At 33.7% G+C, this 20,793-nt stretch overlaps 1 protein-coding gene and 1 pseudogene across 3 annotated transcripts; both read left to right on the top strand.

Moving 5' to 3' along the window:
- The first annotated feature begins 449 nt into the window (after window positions 1-449).
- On the top strand, window positions 450-1,450 carry LOC148562965 (transmembrane 9 superfamily member 5 pseudogene; annotated as a pseudogene).
- A 1,270-nt stretch (window positions 1,451-2,720) lies between these two features.
- On the top strand, window positions 2,721-6,124 carry LOC107605293 (Plastid-lipid associated protein PAP / fibrillin family protein). Of its 3 annotated transcripts, none has more exons than XR_015885642.1 (4): window positions 2,721-3,329; window positions 3,571-3,640; window positions 5,531-5,697; window positions 6,019-6,124. XR_015885642.1 is itself a non-coding variant. In XM_016307130.3 (3 exons), the coding sequence occupies exons 1-3, from the start codon at window positions 2,842-2,844 to the stop codon at window positions 5,628-5,630; spliced, it is 654 nt and encodes a 217-aa protein (XP_016162616.1). In that variant the 5' UTR covers window positions 2,722-2,841; the 3' UTR covers window positions 5,631-5,820. The 3 variants fall into 3 exon arrangements, 1 of the variants encoding a protein (XP_016162616.1); XR_015885641.1 differs by having other exon boundaries at window positions 2,722-3,329; window positions 3,571-3,636; XM_016307130.3 differs by lacking the exon at window positions 6,019-6,124 and having other exon boundaries at window positions 2,722-3,329; window positions 3,571-3,636; window positions 5,531-5,820.
- The last annotated feature ends 14,669 nt before the right edge of the window (window positions 6,125-20,793 follow it).

Here is a 20,793-nt window from a genome sequence, read left to right as displayed (position 1 = left end):
TGCCGTTTCCTATAAAAACACTTTCTTCTCTTCTGCATCATCTCTTCATCTCCTTCAGCTCGGAGTTGCTGAACTTCGCAAGTGCTCTTCCGTGACACCTCCGCTTGTGTTCAATAAAACAATTTTTGCATGAAGCATCATCGTATTCGCACATTGCAAAAGGTAAAAGGCGAATGTTTAGGTTTTTGTTATCTCTCACCGTCACTCTTTTTAGTACAATCTTAAATGCTTGGATGTAATTTATATTGAAATAAATTATTCCAATGATGTTCAAAATATTATAGTGATAGAAAAAAAAAATAAAGGAATAAAGGAAGTAATTAGTAAAGTGAAGCTTAAAAAAAGAGGAGATTTCAATTCAGTTATCGACATCGTGGCTTTTTATTTATGCAATACTTTATATGAATTTAAGTTCTAAAAAGACAAATTGACGAGACATTGTGCCAAAAATGGATTATATTGATGAGGTTGCAAGTTTTAAGGAAGCTATTAACCACTACTACTACTTCCAGTTTTACTTGGATGACCTTCCATTTTAGGGGTTTATTGAGAAGTTTGAGGAGGATAGTTGGAGTCCTAGAGAAGGACAAAGTATTACCTTTTTATGCATGTTCAATTTGGTGTTCTTTCAATGGAGACTAAGTCATAGAAGTGAATGCATTTAGTGATCCAAATTGTTCTATTAATATAAGTAATGATATTGATATTGATGTTGATTTAAGTTCACTTATTCAATTATCCGAAATGTAACTGCACTGCATTTTGAGAATAGGATGGACAGATACTCAAAAACTTCTTTGTTGCTCAGATACTCATCAGCATCTTTCTATGGCCAATTTATTAGAAATAGATGGGTAATTCCATATGCAATTAACTTAAAAAACAAATGATGTCTCATTATATTTTTCTATCAATATCCTATGTCTATTGTGTGACTTGATTATGATTCCAGAAGAAGAGTGTTAATTTAGCAGTGATTCTTTACATTAGACTAGTTTTTGTCGTAGCCTCTATCTTCAACATTATTGCAATATTTTATGGTGCCACAACCACTATCCCGTTTTGCTCCCTTATCGTGATTCTTGTTATATTCATAGTCTTTGCTTATCTCTTTATTCGTGTTTGGTGGAGTTGTCGGATACGGCTTTAGAATTGAGTTTCAAAATCCTTCTTCCACAAAGAGATATTTTAGGGAGATTCAACAATTTGCTTAGTATTGGAGAACGTACTATTTCAAATGTTTCTTGGCGGTCTTGTGCCGTTTAGTGCAATTGTCTTGCAGTTACATCAGGTATATGTTAGTATGTAGGGCTATAAAATTAAAATATACACTTTTTTTAGCATTTTGTTCGTCACATTTATCACTGCTGTTGTCATAATTGCATTGGTCAATATTGGCTTGACATAAATTCAATTATTTGTGGAAGACTATTGATGGTGATGGAGGTAAGTTATTTTACTAACAAAAGTACTTGCTACTTGTGTAATAGCAGATTGTTAATGAAATAACATTACTTTTTTCATTTGAAAATATTTTTTGAACATTGATATTTACTATATTTTTAGATTTAGAAGTCACCTTGTACTATAATATTTAATTTTTTTATTTTTAAATTTAGTTTTTGATATTGAAATAATTGCAGAGTGAATGTTTTAAGCAAGCAAAGAAAATTTTTTTTTTCTATAATCGTATGTTCTCGAAACTGGATCTTATTAAATTTTGTTTAATTGAATTGTAGCTTGTAGCAATATGCCAACATGTTCTTCATCAAGTAATAAAGAAAAAAAACCACGATATCACAGTAAAATATGGTTTCAATCCAGTGAATAAGAGAGTTAATTATAGGTCACGCAAAAAGAGTAAATAAGAGTTTTAGAGAGAAGACGGCGAACAACGCAGAAGAATAGATTAAAAACGAGTATTGTTAGGGAGCCAATGTTATAAAATGAACATCTCATGTTATAAAAATACTCACCCCAAAAGTTTAAATTGATTTTGGGATTTGCCAAGAATCGAATTCTTGACTTTTCAGATCTAGAATTTTAATACCATGTCATGAAACCACTCATTTCAAAAATATAATCTGATAGGACAATGTAATATTAATGGTCATATCTCTAATACTTCCTAAACTTTCATTGTACACATTATACACTTAGGCCATTAATTTCCTATATTTTTTCATTAAAAACATATCAAAACGATAAAGATAAACATTTAGGAGTTAGAATTTTATAAGTGTAAATTGATCATTTAGATATTTTAATCAAATTTAAAAAGTCAATTTGAATTAAACTCATTGTGTCTACATCAACATCCAGTTAAGTGTCAATTCAGCACCAATAAAATTTCTTTTAATTTTTGGACTAACAAAAATTTACTATTTATGAGAGTTAAAGATATATTTGATCATTTTAAAAAATAAAAAATTAATATAAAGCGAATTAGAACTTTCAAACACCAAATTGAATCTTACCTCCGGGAGTGGATCCTCTCCAGTGAACAAAAAACTGGATGGTATCCAGTGCTTAATCTAACCATTCATTACTCTCTCTCTCTTATTTATTTCTGATCCCATTTATAGAATCAAAAGTGAAAAATCACACTGTATCTTGTCAAGTGTTAAAAAAACTGGAGAGGATCCATTTTCCCTTACCTCCTTTGTAGTTCGTAGACTTGGTCCAACTAACTAGTTCGACTAATAGATTTCACTTCATTTCTGAACCGCCAATTTTTTCAAGGAAAAGTTGAGACACTTGATTGAATTTGAAACACCCACCACACTGACTAAACGCCATGAGACTCACAGCCACGAACTCCCTTCCCTTCCACCCGTGTCCATGGCCACCACAACCCTCCTTCTTCCCACACCCTTCAAACCCCAAAGCCCTAATTCAAAACTCTCGGTCCCTCGTTGCTACTCTCACCCAAGGTTCACCTGCTCTTCCGTCACCGCCCAATCCCAATCAGCCAGGGAGCGCCTTCTCGTCCTAATCTCCGACCAGGACCGCGGCCTCAGGACGCAGACTGACCCTGCGAGGCGTGCTGCCATCGTCGAAGCCATCGACGCAATGGCCGAACTTGGCGCCGGAACTGTGACCACTGACGACTCACTCTCCGGCACGTGGAGGCTGCTTTGGACCACCGAGAAAGAGCAGCTTTTCATTATCGAGAAAGCTCCCCTGTTCGGAACACGTGCCGGCGACGTGTTGCAAGTCATCGATGTCCAACAGAAAACCCTCAATAACGTCATCACTTTCCCTCCCGATGGGGTTTTCTTCGTCCGTTCCGGGATTGAGATTGCGTCGCCACAGAGAGTCAATTTCAGGTGAATTAGGGCAAACTACTGCTTTTGCAACTGGAAAATGGTGATTTTAACAAAGTACCTCGAAATATCACAAAACTTTGATAAATTTCGCCAAATTGGTATAAAACTTTTTGTGATTTTGGAGGGACACGAATATCTTTTATTCCTGCCGGTGCTATTATATCGGAATAACATTCTTTCGATGAAGAAAATTCATTTACTGTTGTTCAACACTTTTAAAGTCTGACATTGGTTGCTTTAGATTTACTAGTGCAGTATTACGTGGGAAGAATTGGGAAATACCGTTGCCGCCATTTGGACAGGGTTGGTAGGTACTTTAAATATACAGTGTAGTTGAAGTAAAATGTTAGTTATGCTTGGTAGATTTACTTGCTGACTGATTATTTGTGTGTTTGTGTTTACTCCTTTTAGTTTGCTTTTACTGATGAAGCTTAATTGGGGATTTAAAAACATAGATTAAATGTGAAGTTATCTTGTCCAGTAGAGAGTTAGTTTGGAATAACTTCTGATTCATGAATTCAAGCAATTTAATATTTTTTATTAATTTATTTTTATATTTTTGTTTATAAATACTGTCCTATTTCTGAGACCATATTGGTGTAAGTGTTTTTTTATTTTTTTACCTTATTGATATCCTGAGACATTATTGGAGGCAGCTTAAAATCTTTTCCCCCTCTTGGCCTCTTCATCATGAATTTGTCTTCTCTTGAAGATAACTCAGATCAGTTTTCAGTTTTGCCATAGATTAATAGTGTTACATAGTAGTTAATATCAGGCATTGTGTGCCAACTCTTTCTTAAGATATAGCAATGACTTGCTTTGTGGAGAGAGTTTGGCAAAGAACATCAATTTCCTTAAGAAAGAATGGAACATACAATTCAAACACACTTCATAAATCTTGAGAGTTTCTAGAGCTACATTGCATGATATTGTTAATCACCCATTCGGCTATACCTCATACTATGTATAGACCATCCTTTGTAAGTTTAGTTCTCCCGATGTGATTTGATATCTAATGGCCTTTGAGGATAGTGCAGAAGACTTGAGCTCACTGCTATCATTTTTTACCATGCAATATGGAAACTCTGGGTGGGAAAGGGGCAGATGGTCCTTGGAGATAAAGGAGGCCGAGAAAAAGATGAAAAAGCAAAAGGGAAGGAATTAGGTCCGGTGTGAAATTGGGAATGAGTTGTTGCAGTACTAATGAGAGGTGTAGATGGAAAGCTTTCATATTAACTTGAAAGGGGATTGGGTTTTTAAAGTACTTAGTACATATCACAATCCATATTTTTTGAATTCAAAATTAGTTTGAAAGGGGAAGATTTTATCAATTGAATATTTATAAGTCACTGAAAAGGTAAGAGAATTCAATAAGAGAAGAACCAACCAATCCAGGAAGTCTCGAAATTATTCAGTTTATTCAATCGCTGGCCATCCAACTTGCCATCCCCAGACAAGCACCTAGAAAATACCTTAACCACAGTTGATAAATCAAGCAAGTCCACAAACTCGTGTTATGTGAGAGTAAGTTTTAAGACCCTAATGCAGAAACCCTAAGGATACACAGATAATGAGCATTATTCATTTAATGTAGAATCAAGATCGAAGAGAGAAGAGAAATGATGATGAAACTTGATTTGATTGAAGATTAGGGGTAAAAGAATATGTTTGGGCATTCTTATAAATAGGTAGATAGTACATCTCCAAATTTGTTGTCCTTGAATTAAAGGTACTGAACATATTAGTCCCTAAACAGGTGAAAAATCTTTGCATAGTCTTTGAGCATTAAGAATTTGAGGCATATTTGTCAATTCTGATCCTTAACCACCATATATAATTACATATTAGTAGTATCTAAAAGGAACAATATGATTGATATTTTCAACACTTAGAAAATATTATGTGGGATTACATTTCTCAAGGACGATTGTGTATGGCACTGTTTTTCTTAAGGAGAAATTTTTGGGGTTTTCTCATAGAAGAAACTGTACACAATTGGTTAAAATCTTACATGGCATCCCAACAGTAGAAATAGTTTGTTGTGTTTTCCAGTCTTTTAGAGAAATAATGATCTACTTTCTAAGCTTTTTCTTCTATTTGTCGGATTCATCTCTGTTGTCTCCTGTTTTATCTATTTGACCAATAATAGGATGCCTTTTCTTCAAGTTTTAGTGTTTTACTTTGTTATCCTGTTTTGGCAGGTTTGATACTGTTTACCTTGATCGTGACCTTCGAGTTGCGAAGGATATCCGGGGAGACTATTTAGTTGTAGACCGGGCTTCATATAATTGGAAAGAATGAAAGGAGGAGTCTTCACTCTCATTGTATGTGCATATTCATTCAAGAATACTTCTAACTCAACTTGCTTGTATGGTTTTATTTTCTGTTTTTTTTTTTAAATTTTTTTTAAATTTTTTTTTATTTATGACACATCTTATATCTTTTCGGGTGCTTGCTGATTTGATATATATATGCTCGGGTTGTTGAAGTATGGATTGATTTGTTAACTCTAGAATCCCTTGGATATAGGTTTTGATGAATACAAAGAAAATAATATATTAAAATCTCGTTAAGAGTTATTACAATGGTTTACTATGTATTGTATTAATAAAAATTTACTGCGGAGTTCAATTTGAAATTTGTTGGGAACTAATTTGAGTATTTACTTTAAAAATTATTAAGCAACCAGTTGTGCTACCTACAAGTTTCAGCTTGATAGACTTTGTTGAAACGTTTCAATTTCAGAAAAAGTTGACAATCATAATGCAATACATTCTCATGCTACATTTGTGCTATTTCCATTAACATCAGGATTAGTTTTCTAAAGGGTTAAGCTTTTTACGGGTTGTAGAGAAAAAAGCTGAAAACACAAAGATGGCAAAACAATACAATCCAATGGGTGAATGTCAGACTCTGACCATTTTTCTTTTAAAAGTGATCTCAGCTATTCATATTAGTGTTTTAAAATATCGGCCATGGCGGTGCCATAACGGTATGGCGTGGCGGGATTCGCCCTCGCTGCCATACAAGCGCCACCGCAAAGGGGTTTTCACGGCGGGCAAAAGGCGGCTGCAATTGCGGTGACGCCATGGCGGACCGCCATGAAAATGGCGAAAATTGCGGGTTTTTTCGAATTTTAAAAAAAATCGAGGGTAAATGGGTAAATTAGCAAAACCCTAAATGATATATGTAACCCACTAAACCAGTTCAGCCGCTGCAACTAAAAAACGACCCTTCCTCTTTGATTCACGTCCAAAACGGCTTTCTATCTCTGTTCTCTCTCTTCTGTGTGCCTCCTGTGCCGCCGATCTTTGCAACCACTTGTCGCCGTTCGTCGCCGCCGCTGCTCATCACCACAGTTCCCTCTTTTCTCTGGTTCGTACCAGTTATAGTACATACATTCCTTTTTTTTCATTTAGTGCACTCACTTCATTGTCTCCTTCTCTTCCCTCATAAACCTCTCTTCCTCCAACTTTTTATCCTTTCAGTTCAGTTCACTATTTTATCATTTGTTAGTTTAAAGACATGATGAGACAATGGCTTTGGTCTTTCTCTTAAGTTTTTAGTTTTTATGTTCTATGTCTTATGTTTATTTCCTACATTTGATATTATATTTGCTGCATTAATTGGATATGACTAAAAAAATGATTACATATATTAGATTTTATAGTTTATTATATTTGCAATTTTTCTGCATTTTTTTTGTACACATATATGTATTTTTTAGGTAATCCGTCATTTCCGCCATTTTCCGCAACACCATCTGCCATTATTTTAGGGCGGATTTTTGGCTCACTGCCATGAGCCGCCATCCGCAATAAAAAACAACATAGAAAATAGTATATTGTTAAAAAGCTATTCATTGAGTTCGTCAATTTGGATGTGTAGGATATTGTTAAAAATAGTAACTATGTGCCATATGAAGAAACAAGCAAGAGGAAAAGTTCTTAAAAGAGAAAAAGCCTTGTACCAACAAAAACAACATAGAAAATCAAAACTAAGGAGTTTCGGTTGATAGAAGTGGATGGTAAAAACTTATACCTCATTGGACGCTTCTATGGTGCTGAATGCCTAAAATTTCGGCAGCTGCTGAAATGAGTTGTCATGATAGAGAGAAGGACGCGTGTAGTGTTGGGTGCAACACGCGCAGACAGAAATTGATTCCTGTGCAAGAGTGACAGGATACTGCTGAAATTAGATGGATGATTGTGTTACCTATAAACTATAGTTAATAATGATTAGATATTTGGACTGGACTTTTTTGTGAGTATGGCCGTTTAGTGGAGTTACTGATGGACTTTGGGTTCATTGTAAAGAAAAAAAAAATAAAACAACTTTTAGAGGAGGTTAGGCCGTAATGTTTAGTCATTGTAATGGATTAGACTGAAAAGATAAAACATGCTTTTGAATGATATTTTATCAACATTAATTCAAATTCAAATAATAATGTAATAGCATGGGTTTCGAAAGAAAATGAAAATGCATAAACATTAAAAATAATAATATCATGGGCCCAAACGGCATTCTCTATAGTAATATATTATTTTTGATAATATTAAATAATAATAAATCTAATATAATACAACTGAAATAAATTCTTTATAATTTATCCAACAATTAAAACAGACAAAACGATACTAACCCTAAAAAATATAATAATACAAATATGTCATATTTTATTTGTTATTTGGGCTTCATTATAGTAATTTTATTATTATTTATTACTAACATAAAGTACTATAATATTAAATATAAAAAATTAAATATTTTATTTACTATTGGTACAGTAGCACAACAGATTTTTTATTATTTATTATTAAGATAAAAAAATATATCATATATTATTTATCTTTTGTACAGTGTTACATTAGTTTTATTATTTATTGTTAACATAAAAATATATAATATTAATAAAAAATAAAATATTTTTTTCATGACATCATTGACATGTACACCGTATTACAGTAGATTTATTATTATTTAATATTATAAAAAATAATATACTACTACAGAGAATGCCGTTTGGACCCATAATATTATTACTCTTAATGTTTATGCATTTTCATTTTCTTTCCAAACCCATGCTATTACATTATTATTTGAATTTGAATTAATGTTGATGAAATATCATTCAAAAACATATTGTTCTATCTTTTTGGTCTAATCCATTACAATGACTAAACATTATGGCCGAACTTCATCTAAAAGTTGTTCTATTTTTTTTTTCTTTACAATGAACCCAAAGCCCGTAACTCCACAAACTGCCATATTCACAAAAAAGTGCAGCCCAAACATCTAATCATCATTAACCATAGCTCATAGGTAACACAATCATCCATCTAATTTCAGCAGCATCCTGTCACTCCTGCACAGGAATCAGTTCCTGTCTGCACGTGTTGTACCCAACACCACACGCGTCCTTCTCTCCATCATGACAACTCATTTCAGTAGCTGCTGAAATTTTAGGCATTCAGCACCATAGAAGCGTCCATACATCATTTGTTATGAGCATTGTTATGTAACATTTGGTTTTATTCTATTTTAACAACTTGTTTTATTTCTCATGTCATCTTATAAAATAAAATTTGTATAAGTTCAATCTTTATCTTATTTTTAATGCATCATTTTTTGAATTTACACTTTGTTTGAAAATTATAGACATTTTGGGACTGAACATCGGAGCTCAACTCTGAACTTTCATGGTACATCTAGCAGCAACTTATCAACATGTGTTTTTTATAACCAAAAGTGATCGTTTCTGAATTTTTGTCGAATCCATTGTTAAGGGTGGATAAACTTTTGTTTTTGAATAAAAAATGTCAAAATTAAAAATTTGGGAATCGCAGGTGCTAATTCTATTTACCACTGGCTGTATAAATTCAGTTTTTGTTAGTCTGCTTATTTCCTCTAATACTATAGATAAGATCAAACATTTATTTCTTGAGCACTCTAAAAAAAGAATCATAGCTTTTCAGAATTTATTTCCATTGATTTTGACTCGCAAAACAGATAATTTCGTAACCCCCAAAAAGTTAGTGTTGATGGGTACTGTACATTGTTAGATCGGATTGAAGCCCAAAAGATGTCAACTTAGAAGGATGTTAGAATATATGATTTAATTCAATTTAGTAAAGATACTTATAGTGCCAATTTAGGATTGATGAGAAGTGCATTGTACTCTTGAGACAAATGCACACATACTTTCCACAACCCATATGGTATGGTCACTCCTACTTTTTTTAGATATAGCTGCCATAGCCGCTTACCTCCTTTTCGAGAGGAGATATCAATCACCACTAAGTTAAAAATAGGAGTAAGGTATTTTATTAACCTTTCATCCGCCACTTTCAAAGATTTTATTTATAATAATAGAAGGATAAGGATCCAATGTCTGACAATGAGCATATATCAATGTCTTTTCTATTGGTTAAGCGATATTATTTTCTGTACTAGAAACATTTAGATTGAAGTTATTTTCCTTCTATTGGCTATTATGCTACCTGAGAGTATAAAACTATGTCTAACAAAATTGTTTAACACATTTATATCTCACCTTAGACTAGATCACAAAGCTTATGAGGGATAACAAAAGAATTACCAATGTTGATGGATCATTTGGTTTTTTAAATTATGGCCTACCATTTTTGAATTTGAGCTACAAACATGTCAAGAAAATTCTATAGACTGTTGTAGGTTGTTACTTAGCTTAAATTTTTCTAATAAACTAAAAACTCTCTATGCTTCATTTTTTCATAGAAAGCTTTCAGTTTATCAAGTGAAATTAAATAAGTAAGTGATGACCCACAACCACAGAGTTTATAAAATCTTCTTATCGTGTTTGTAGCTCAGATTTAAAAATGGCAAAAAACTATACTTGAAATACACGAATGGAGTGAGACAAGAATTGTGTTTTGGATGAATTCCTTGAGAGAATCATCTCTCAGCATCAATATATATATATATACATAGGTACAGAAATAAAATCCCTTAATACTAGGAGATACAACAGAATCAGATATCTAAAAACAGAAACTATATCAAAACAGAATAACTTATATACAACATATATCTCTCAGAATAACTTATATACAGCCTATATCTCTAATCTGATATTCAATACTCCCCCTCAAGCTGGAGCATATAAATCATATGCACCAAGCTTGTTACATATGTATTGTATCCGAGGACCCCGGAGAGCTTTGGTGAAAATATCTGCAAGTTGATTATTGGAGTTGACAAAGGCGGTTACTATTTCCCCACTGTGCAACTTCTCCCTTATGAAATGGCAATCAATCTCTATGTGCTTGGTCCGTTCATGAAACACAGGGTTGAAAGCAATATGTAAGGCAGCTTGATTATCGCACACCAGTTCCATCTTACTCGGCTCACAAAACTTAAGTTCCTTAACTAATTGCTTCAACCATATAAGTTCACATGTGGCAAGTGCCATAGCTCTATATTCAGCTTCCGCACTAGATCTTGCTACAACATTTTGCTTCTTACTCTTCCAAGATATCAAGTTTCCACCAATAAAAACACAATAACCAGATGTAGAACGTCTATTAGATGGAGATCTTGCCCAATCTGCATCAGTATACCCAACAATCTGGTTATGTCCTTTATCTTCATAGAACAAACCTTTTCCTGGAGCACCTTTGATATATCTAAGGACTCTAACAGCTGCGTCCCAATGACTATCGCATGGGGAGTCAAGAAACTGACTTAGGATACTTGTGGCAAATGAAATATCTGGCTGAGTGACTGTCAAATAATTCAATCAGCCAATTAATCTGCGATATCTACCAGGATCTGCAAGAGGTTCTCCTTGATCTGGACTAAGTTTTGTGTTGGGATCCAGTGGTGTATCTACAAGTCTAGAATCCAACATTCTAGTTTCTTCAAGAATATCCAAAGCATATTTTCTCAGTGAGATACAGATCCCAGCATTAGATTGTGCCACTTCAATTCCTAAAAAATATTTTAACTTCCCCATATCCTTAGTCTGAAAGTGATCAAACAAGTGCTGTTTTAACTGAGTGATTCCCTCATGATCATCTCCAGTAATGACAATATCATCCACATAAACAACCAGATATATGGAGGTCGTGGAGGAAGAATGACGGGAGAAAACTGAATGATCTGCTTCACTCTGAATCATGCCAAATTTAGAAATAACAGCACTAAAGCGACTAAACCAAGTTCGAGGGGATTGTTTCAAGCCATATAAAGATCAGTGTAAATGACATACTAAGCCGGAAGACTCCCCCTGAGCAACAAATCCGGGAGGTTGCTCCATGTATACTTCCTCCTCAAGATCACCATGTAAGAAAGCATTTTTAATATCAAGTTGATGAAGAGGCCAATGGCGAATGGCAGCCATAGAAAGAAAATGACAAACATAGGCCATCTTCGCAACAGGAGAGAAGGTATCACCATAGTCCAAACCAAAGATTTGAGTGTAGCCCTTAGCCACAAGGCGGGCTTTTAATCGATCAATTGTTTCGTCTGAGCCGACCTTAATAGTATAGATCCAACGACAACCCACAGTAGATTTGCCTGGTGGCAATGGAACAAGATCCCAAGTACCAGTAGAATGTAAGGCAGACATTTCCTCAATCATAGCCTGGCACCACCCTGGATGTGAAAGAGCTTCTGCTATTGTTTTGGGTATAGAAACAGAAGACAAAGAGGAGGTAAAAGCATAGTACGAAGATGATAAACGATGGTAACTAAGAAAATTATAAATAGGATTAGGATTACGGGTGGAACGAGTACCTTGTCTGAGAGCAATAGGAAGACTACTGCTAACTCCCGAAGAAGGATCCAAGGACGGTTCAACCACGGGTTCAGGAGATGAGTTATCTTGGACTGCAGGCCATGGGCGGCGATGATAAACCTGGAGAGCTTTGTGGGAATAGGAGGCCCATCTAAGTAAGGAACAGGAAGCACCTCCGTAATGGAAGGTGAAGTGATGTCGGGTGCAGAGAAAAAAGGGGTATTCTCAAGAAAAGTGACATCTGCAGACACGAAGAAACGATTAAGAGCTGGAGAATAACAACGATAACCCTTTTGAAATTGAGTGTACCCTAAGAAAACACATTTGATAGAGCGAGCAGTTAACTTGTCTTTGCCTGGGGTAAGATCATGGATGAAACAAGTACAACCAAAGACTCGTAGTGGAAGAGAAAAAATGTGCTCATGAGGAAATAAAATGGAATGAGGAACTTGATTTTGCAAAACATAAGAAGGCATACGATTAATTAAATAACATGCAGTTAGAACAGCCTCACCCCAAAACTTAAGGGGAACATAAGTATGGAAAAGAAGAGTGCGAGCAGTTTCAATCAAGTGACGATGTTTACGCTCAGCCACACCATTCTGTTGAGGGATATGAGGACAAGACGACTGATGTAGAATGCCTTGGGAGGACAAGTAAGACGAAAAGGGTGCTGAAAAATACTCACGAGCATTATCACTTCATAAAATTTTAATTGAAGTTTTGAATTGGTTTTGAATTTCAGAACAGAAAGACTTGAAATGTGCAAATAATTCAGATATGTCCTTCATTAAATATAACCAAGTGCAACGAGAAAAGTCATCAATAAAGGTGACAAAATAACGAAAACCAGAATGAGAAGTAACACGACTAGGTCCCCATACATCAGAATGAATAACAGAAAAGGGAGACGCAGCTCGTGTATTGACACGACTTGAAAAAGAACTACGAACATGTTTACCTAAATAACAAGTTTGACACTCTAAGGTAGCCAGACGAGATAAACTCCGGACCATAGCTTGTAACTTCGAGAGGCTGGGATGTCCCAGGCGACAATGGACCACGTCCAGAGACTCAACAGCAGCAACAGAAGACACAGTAGTAGTGGGTAAGGCAAGCCGATACAGTCCTTGAGACTCACATCCTGTACCAATCGTCTGTCCCGTTCCTCGATCCTGCACAATGACGGAGTCAGCAAAAAAGGTAACAGAACAATTAAGAGAACGAGTAAGTTGGATAATAGAAATCAAATTGAAAGGACAGTTAGGCATGTAAAGAACATATTTCAAAGGTAATGTAGGAAGAGGAGTAGCTTGACCTATTCCCTTAGCACCAATTTTAGAACCATCAGCAAAAGTGATAGAAGGAAGAAATGCAGGGTGTTCAAGTTTAGAGAGGACAGAAGAAGTACCAGAAATGTGATCAGAAGTACCTAAGTCAAGGACCCATGGTCCAAGAGAAGAGGAATGAGAGACACAAGCAACATAATTACTAGAGTGGGCCACCGAAGCAACGGGAGTAGATGCCTGCTTTGAAGCTTGGTACTTGAGAAACTCATCATAATCATTGCCAGAGACAAATATCCCTTGTGGTTGTGCGGCGGAGTGAACGTCAGATGGCTCATTAGTTTGGACAACATTAGCTACCTTAGTAGGACGACCATGGAGAGCATAACATTTATCCTGAGTATGACCAATCCTATGACAATAGGTACAACTAAGGCGAGTACGATTACCACGACCACTACCACGACTCCCACGGCCGCCGCGAGTGGGCACTTGAAAGGACACTTGAGAAGAAGATTGGGATACCAATGCAGTTTGTTTGAAAGTATGGGTCTCAAGAGAGGGGCCGGATTGCAAGAGTCGTGCAAATACGTCCTCAAGGGAAGGAACGGGTGAGGTGCCCAATATTTGTTGCCGAAGAGATTCGAGTTCAGCTGGCAACCCAAGTAACGTAAGTACCAAAAATAGCTTTCCCTGTTGAGCATGATGGTCATCAGCATTAGACACATAGGGAATGAGAGTCAAAAATTCTTCCTTGACAGCTTCCACAGCCCAACATAAGATTCCATATCAGTTCCTTGAAGCTGTAAACTACACAGCTTCTTAGCAACATGGTAAAGTCTTGCAATGTCATTAGTGTATAAAGCTTTAACACGGTCCCATACCTTTTTACAAGTTTTGTAAGCCCGAAACATAGTCACCTTTGGTGGATCAATGGTCTGCCACATAAGGTTACATAGCTGGGCATCAATCTTATTCCAAGTGGTTTTGTCAGCGGCGCGAACATCATCAACAGATTTAGTAAGGTGGTCTTCATAGCCTTGGTCCATGAACCAAAGTTCCACAGAATCATCCCAAGAAAGGTAATTTTTGGCACCCATCAATTTTTCAGAGGTCATTGTAGCGGTTCCAGAAACAACAGATGTTAGAACAGCCGGTTTGCCACCATTGGAGTTGGTGTCGGGGGTTACCTCAGAAGACATGATGGCAGACACTCAGAAACGGCCAGAAAACACCTGCAGAAGGGAAACGAGGGCCGAAAAAAGCATGGGCAGCGGAGCGTGACGTTCACGCGCGTCTGGAGCGGAGGTGCGTGAGGACCACGCGCAGGAAAAAGGGGCGGCGCGTGTCGGTGCGTGCGGCGGTTGACGGCGGTGAAATTTTGGGGACAGGCCGAACTTGGCTTTCCGGTTCTGATTCTGGGGTTGCTTCGGAGTGGGTCTGATGTTTGACAAGGTTTTGGCCGGAAAAACAGTTTCTGACGAAGAGACACAACTGATAATGTCAGCTGGTGGGAAAAGGGAACACGGCTGAGAGATTGCAGCCGGAAAAAAAGAAAAACAAATAGAAACAAGAGCCGGGTCGGAACCCGCTCTGATACCAACTTGAAATACACGAATGGAGTGAGACAAGGATTGTGTTTTGGATGAATTCCTTGAGAGAATCATCTCTCAGCGTCAATATATATATAAAATCCCTTAATACTAGGAGATACAACAGAATCAGATATCTAAAAATAGAAACTATATCAAAACAAAATAACTTATATACAGCCTATATCTTTCAGAATAACTTATATACAGCCTATATCTCTAATCTGATATTCAACAACTATAATTAAAAAAATAAAATGAATCCGTTAACATTGATAATTCTTATTTTTCATAAGGCATGTGATCCAATCTATAGTAAAATATTATTAAGCCAAAAATAGTTTTGTTGGACATAATTTTCTACCCTCAGCTAGCATAATAGCTAATGGAAGGAAAATAACTCAAATCTAAATGCTTCTAGTGCAAACAATACCACTCAACCAAATAGTGAAGGAATGCTATATATGCGCTCATTATCCAAAATATGATCCTTATCTTTACCTCTATCCTTATGAATACATTTTTGGTAAGTAACAGATGCAAGATTAATAAAACAATGGAAAAGTATATGGAACCAAAAGGTGATAAGTCAAAAAGTAAATAACTTAATTAATTTATAATTATATTTAATTAATTTTATTTATTTTTAATTTATAATATTTGATATTAATTGCTTCTCACTCTAAATTAAAATTCTGAATGATACGTTGGAGAAATAGGAGCTCGGGATCATGGAACTTCCGATAATCCCGATTCTTAATATATAAAAAAATTTATAAAATATATAAAAGAACATCATTTAGTATGAAAAAAAAAATATTCTGATACTTAGTAGAAGAAACATCCTAATGCCTAGTATAAGCATCATTCACGTAGAGATTTTCCATTGTTATAAAACAATGGAAAACAATTGATCTTTGTTTTTGACTTGGTGGTGACTAATATCTCTACTCCTAAAAAAAAGTTAGCTGGTTATAGTTATCACATTTAAAGGAATAGAGTGATCATACTATATGATATGTGAAAGGTATAGATGGATTTGTCCCAAAAGTACAATATACCTCCCATCAAGTCTGATAGTGTACGTATATCTATTAAGCTGAATTAAGTTATATATTTTAACTTCCTTTTAAGTTGACATCTTTTTCTTCAATCGGATCAAATCAAGCACGGTTTATCAACATTAACCTTTTTTTTTTCTTTGGAGGAAGGTGTTTACGAAATAATTAATTTCTTTTGGGGAGTCAAAATATTCAATAGGAATGAAACTTTGAAAAGCTATGATCTTTTTTTTAGAGTGACTTAGAAAGAAATGTTTAATCTTATCTATAGCATTAAGAGAGATAAACAGACCAACAAAAGCTGAATTTATACCGTCAGTGGTAAATGAAATTAGCACTTGAGATTTTCAAATTTCTGATTTTGACATTTTTAGTTTAAGAGCAAAGGTTTGTCCACTCTTAACAATGAATTCGACAGAACCGACCATTTTTGGTAAAAAGGAGAGATCTGATGGCAAGTTGCTACTAGATGATGCCATGAAATTTAGAGTTGAATTCCAGTGTTCAGTCTCAAGATGTCAATAATTTTTAAACAAGGTGTAAATTCAAAAGATAATGTACTAGAAATAAAATAGAGTTTGTACAAGTTCTATTTGATACGGTGACATAAAGAGTAGTACAAGAAGTTAAAATAGAATAAAACTAAAATGCTACTAATAATGTTCATAATAATGTATAAGTCTTTACTATCCACATCACCCTGAGATTCTTAGTTTTGGTTTTCTCTATAGTTTTTGCCGGTACAACGTTTTTGACTTTTTTTCTTTTTTTTTTTAGTTTTTTATTTGAGTTTTTATTTCATTGTTAATAACAAATAAATTAACGGTTTTCAAGTTTGTTTTACTATCTTAGTACAGGGAGCATAAATGACTCTTATAGGTGTTTTAATGTTTCAATTATAGTGTTGATGTAAATTAAAGAAGTAAAATTTAAAGATAAAAAAATAAAAAATATTATAGATAAAATTAAAATAGATGCAAGTAGACAAAGAAGAACAAATGAAAATAAAGAATTTTAATTAAAATATAAAATAGAGTATATGTGTTTTAGTTTAAATTTTTAAAAAATACTTAAAATTTTTCAATTTTACTCAATAATATTAGAGGAACTGAGAATATTTTTGAGATATCTATGACATGTTTCATAAGAATTTAGTTCAAATTTTAATTAAAATTGATTCTGATATCTTATTAGTGTCAATTGAAGAGTTTTTTTGAACGTATTAATTAATAAATTGGACCATTCAATTATTTATCAATATAATTTAAACCAAATTATTGAAATTAAATAATACAACAAAAATTAACAATAATTTTAACTTATATCTATTTGCTTAAATAACTTTTCTAAATAATGATATTTTGTGCTTAACATGAGAAAGAAACTTGTTGCAAAGGACACGTGGACCAACATAAGGCCAAATTTAAATTGAACACCAAAACCAAATACCTTCTCATATGTTTAAGTTAAGAGAAAAGGGAAAATGATAAGATCGTTTTCTACGTTATTATTAGGAATTACAAAAAAGAAAAAAAAATCGTATCCATGGATATCTATGGGTATTATCCGCGATGAAAAGATTCTATCCCACGAATAAATAAGGATGGGTGGAGATTGAGGTATCTGTCTTAGGAATTTATGAAAAAAATTTTACTTAAATATCTTTATATGTATATAAGTTAAATAAGTAATTTTAATTTATTTTATTTTAATTTATATATTAAAAATTTTATGTATATATTATTATGTTAAATTTGTGTTTAAATTATGTTAAATTAATATATTTAATTAAATTATATAAAATTTTATTGGTTGTGTTATTTTTTTTTTAAAAATTAAAATTTAATAATATTTAATTATCTACAGATACCGGTGGATATCCCTGAAAAAAATAAATAAGATCCGTAAAAAAGATAAAATGGAGACGAAAATATTTTACTAAACATAAACGAGAGATGGGAGAAGAATTTCTAATTTTCTATCCCATAAAAACCCATTGGGATCCCTAGATATTACTAAGGAAATTGAGATAGACTAAAAGTCTTGCAAAAAGGTACTGACGATGTCAAAGAAAGAAAGATAAACTAAAATACTTGTATATAAATATGAAATGGTCAAGATGAAAGAATGAGTGTATACGTAACATATTGTAAAGTCTTCCACCACAGTGGGTTGACAAGAATCCAAAAATGTCAAGTTGAGCTGCACCAAAACACAATTTCAATTTAAAAGGCAACTGAAGTTTGGAGATTAACTGGACTTCTATTGGACATCCACTTTCTCAAAACACATCCGTACGCCGAAACTAAAGAGATTAAACTAACGTTTCAGTTTTACAAAGTATTTGGAAATAATTTTCAAATATAGGTCAAAAGTCAAATATGCCCAAAAGTTAAAGAGTTACAGTAAATATGTTGTGAAAGAAAACAAGTTGGTCAAAAATATATAAAAAGAAATTAAATTATTTCATAAAAACTCACTTGCTATGATAAAGTATTGAAAAATTTTAAAGTTTTTTTGAAATACCAATATTTATGTGATTTTAACCGTTAATTTTGAATTAATATATTATTTTTAATTAATAGATTCTTCCTAAGGTATTTTATCTAGTTTGGCAAAAAGTAGTATATATCTATGAAGCACGGACACTTTGCTGAGTTGCCGTGTCTGCGTGTCGGACACATTTCGGACACGACACTCACCGACACTCGTCCGACACGCGTGTCTGCTGTGTCCAAACCGTGTCTCAATAAAAAATAAAAATTCTTCTCCGGACACACTTGGACACACCTAAATACTATCACATGTCAGCGTGTCCGGTCTTATTCTTAATATATATTGTTAAAATAAATTTAGATATAGTATATATTATTATTTATTAAAATAAAAAATATTTTAAATACTTGATATAATTAAAATAAGACATTAAAAATAATTTAAAAAATTAATTTATATTTTAATATCAATAAAATATTAAAATATTATTACAGTTTATCTAAAAAATACTTTATATTTTATACGTATGCGTGTCCCCGTGTCATGTAAGATTTTAAAATTCGCGTGTCGGCGTGTCCCGTGTCGTGTCGTGTCCCGTGTCCGTGTCAGTGTCCGTGCATCATAGGTATATATTGAAGAAAGAGAATTGCAACTTTAGACTTTAGTTACACAAGTTGAAAAGTGGTTTCCCCATGAAATATCATGAAATAGAAAACGTCAAGTCAAAATGTGATTTTACGAAGTTAGCCCTTTCCAAAAACCCTAATAATACAAGGTGCATCAAACCCATTTGTCTCTCCTGGTCTCCTATCCAACTCACTACTACACCATCATCATCATCATCCCTGTCAGTGCCCATCAGCCACCTCCAACCACTAGAAGCACCACCAAACTCCAAAACTACTCCAACCACCATGCACACCCAGCTATTACGATTGACATGAAAATAATCCAAAGTTTGACATGAACTAATTATCTGGAAAAATAAATAAATACATGAGTATGATCTAGCATATCGTCCTTTTGGTATATTTGATTTCACCGTTTGATTATGGACAAATTTGTGGTTGTTGACTAGCTAATTGCATGTGATGTTTGAAGTCCCATTTTGTACCCCCACTATATTAAGGTGTGGATTATGGTGTGATTATGATGCAAATCTTGTGTTGGCCCCAAAAGCACTGCCACGGTTGAATCTCACGTGATATTGGTCCAAGAGAGTAGAGACCGACACTAAATCCAACCATCCTAATCAAATTGGAATTGGAAACAGAGTAACATTGTTGAGAAGCCGAATCTGGTGCCCACTTTTTACTAGCAAAAAATTGGAATCTAGTTCAACAAGGAGAGCCCGCTGTACGGCATAAAACACAGCCTCATTAGTAGGTTCTTCGTCTTGTCTTGTGCCCACAACTAGAACCCCCTTTTTCGGATTATACTAGTGCATAACCGCACAATCATTTCATTTCTATGGACCAAAAACCAAAAAAAAAAAGAAAAAAAAAAGAAAAAAAGAAAATATGCTACTATATTCAAAATCAAGGAGAAATATTAAATATGAGGAGTTTTAGGGGTAAGCAAGTTTCGTAATTTATAACTATTAATTAACTTTTATTAATATTTTTAATGTTGTGAAATTATGTTTAATGGTGTATAATTATTCACTCTTTGTTTGCTGATTAAGTACTGGCCAAATGTTAATAAAAATACAGGCCCTCTAGACTTTCTCATTAAATATTACTCATAGACTAAACACTCTTGATATTCTATATAAAAACAGAGTTATTATTAATTAACTAATTATTTAAATTATTTTTTAATTAACAAATAAAGAAAATACGTCTTTGATTATTAAAAAAAAAAAATACTTGTGTCAATAGTGTTTATTATAAAAAATGTATACACCTCGCAAAATTAAAAATCAATTACTAATCAATTAGTATATATATAATGCTACACGTTAGATTAAAAACACTAGATATTTATATTTATAATAATCACACGTTATAGATAATATAATCAAATTTGATTTATTTTAAAATCAAAATTCATAAATAATATAATTAAATTAGATTTATATTTATAATTAAAATAAGGATAAAAGTATAAAAATATAGTAACAACTAATTTTTTATTCACAAAAAAGTTGGATTATTCTACTGTGAAAATATTTTATTACTATGACATGAAGATATGATTAATTAAAGTTATGAAAAATTTGATTATTATAGTGGCCGATTATTATACTATGGA

This window comes from Arachis ipaensis, chromosome B6 (assembly GCF_059453495.1).
Source record: "Arachis ipaensis isolate K30076 ecotype BB chromosome B6, ASM5945349v1, whole genome shotgun sequence".
Taxonomy (NCBI): domain Eukaryota; kingdom Viridiplantae; phylum Streptophyta; class Magnoliopsida; order Fabales; family Fabaceae; genus Arachis; species Arachis ipaensis.
This window is presented reverse-complemented; position numbering and strand designations above follow the sequence as displayed.

Coding starts and splice junctions, on each gene's coding strand:
- LOC107605293 (XM_016307130.3), top strand. CDS start 2,842: ATGGCCACCACAACCCTCCTTCTTCCCACACCCTTCAAACCCCAAAGC. Junction 3,330..3,570: donor CCACAGAGAGTCAATTTCAG/GTGAATTAGGGC, acceptor TGGTTGCTTTAG/ATTTACTAGTGCAGTATTAC. Junction 3,637..5,530: donor CCGCCATTTGGACAGGGTTG/GTAGGTACTTTA, acceptor CTGTTTTGGCAG/GTTTGATACTGTTTACCTTG.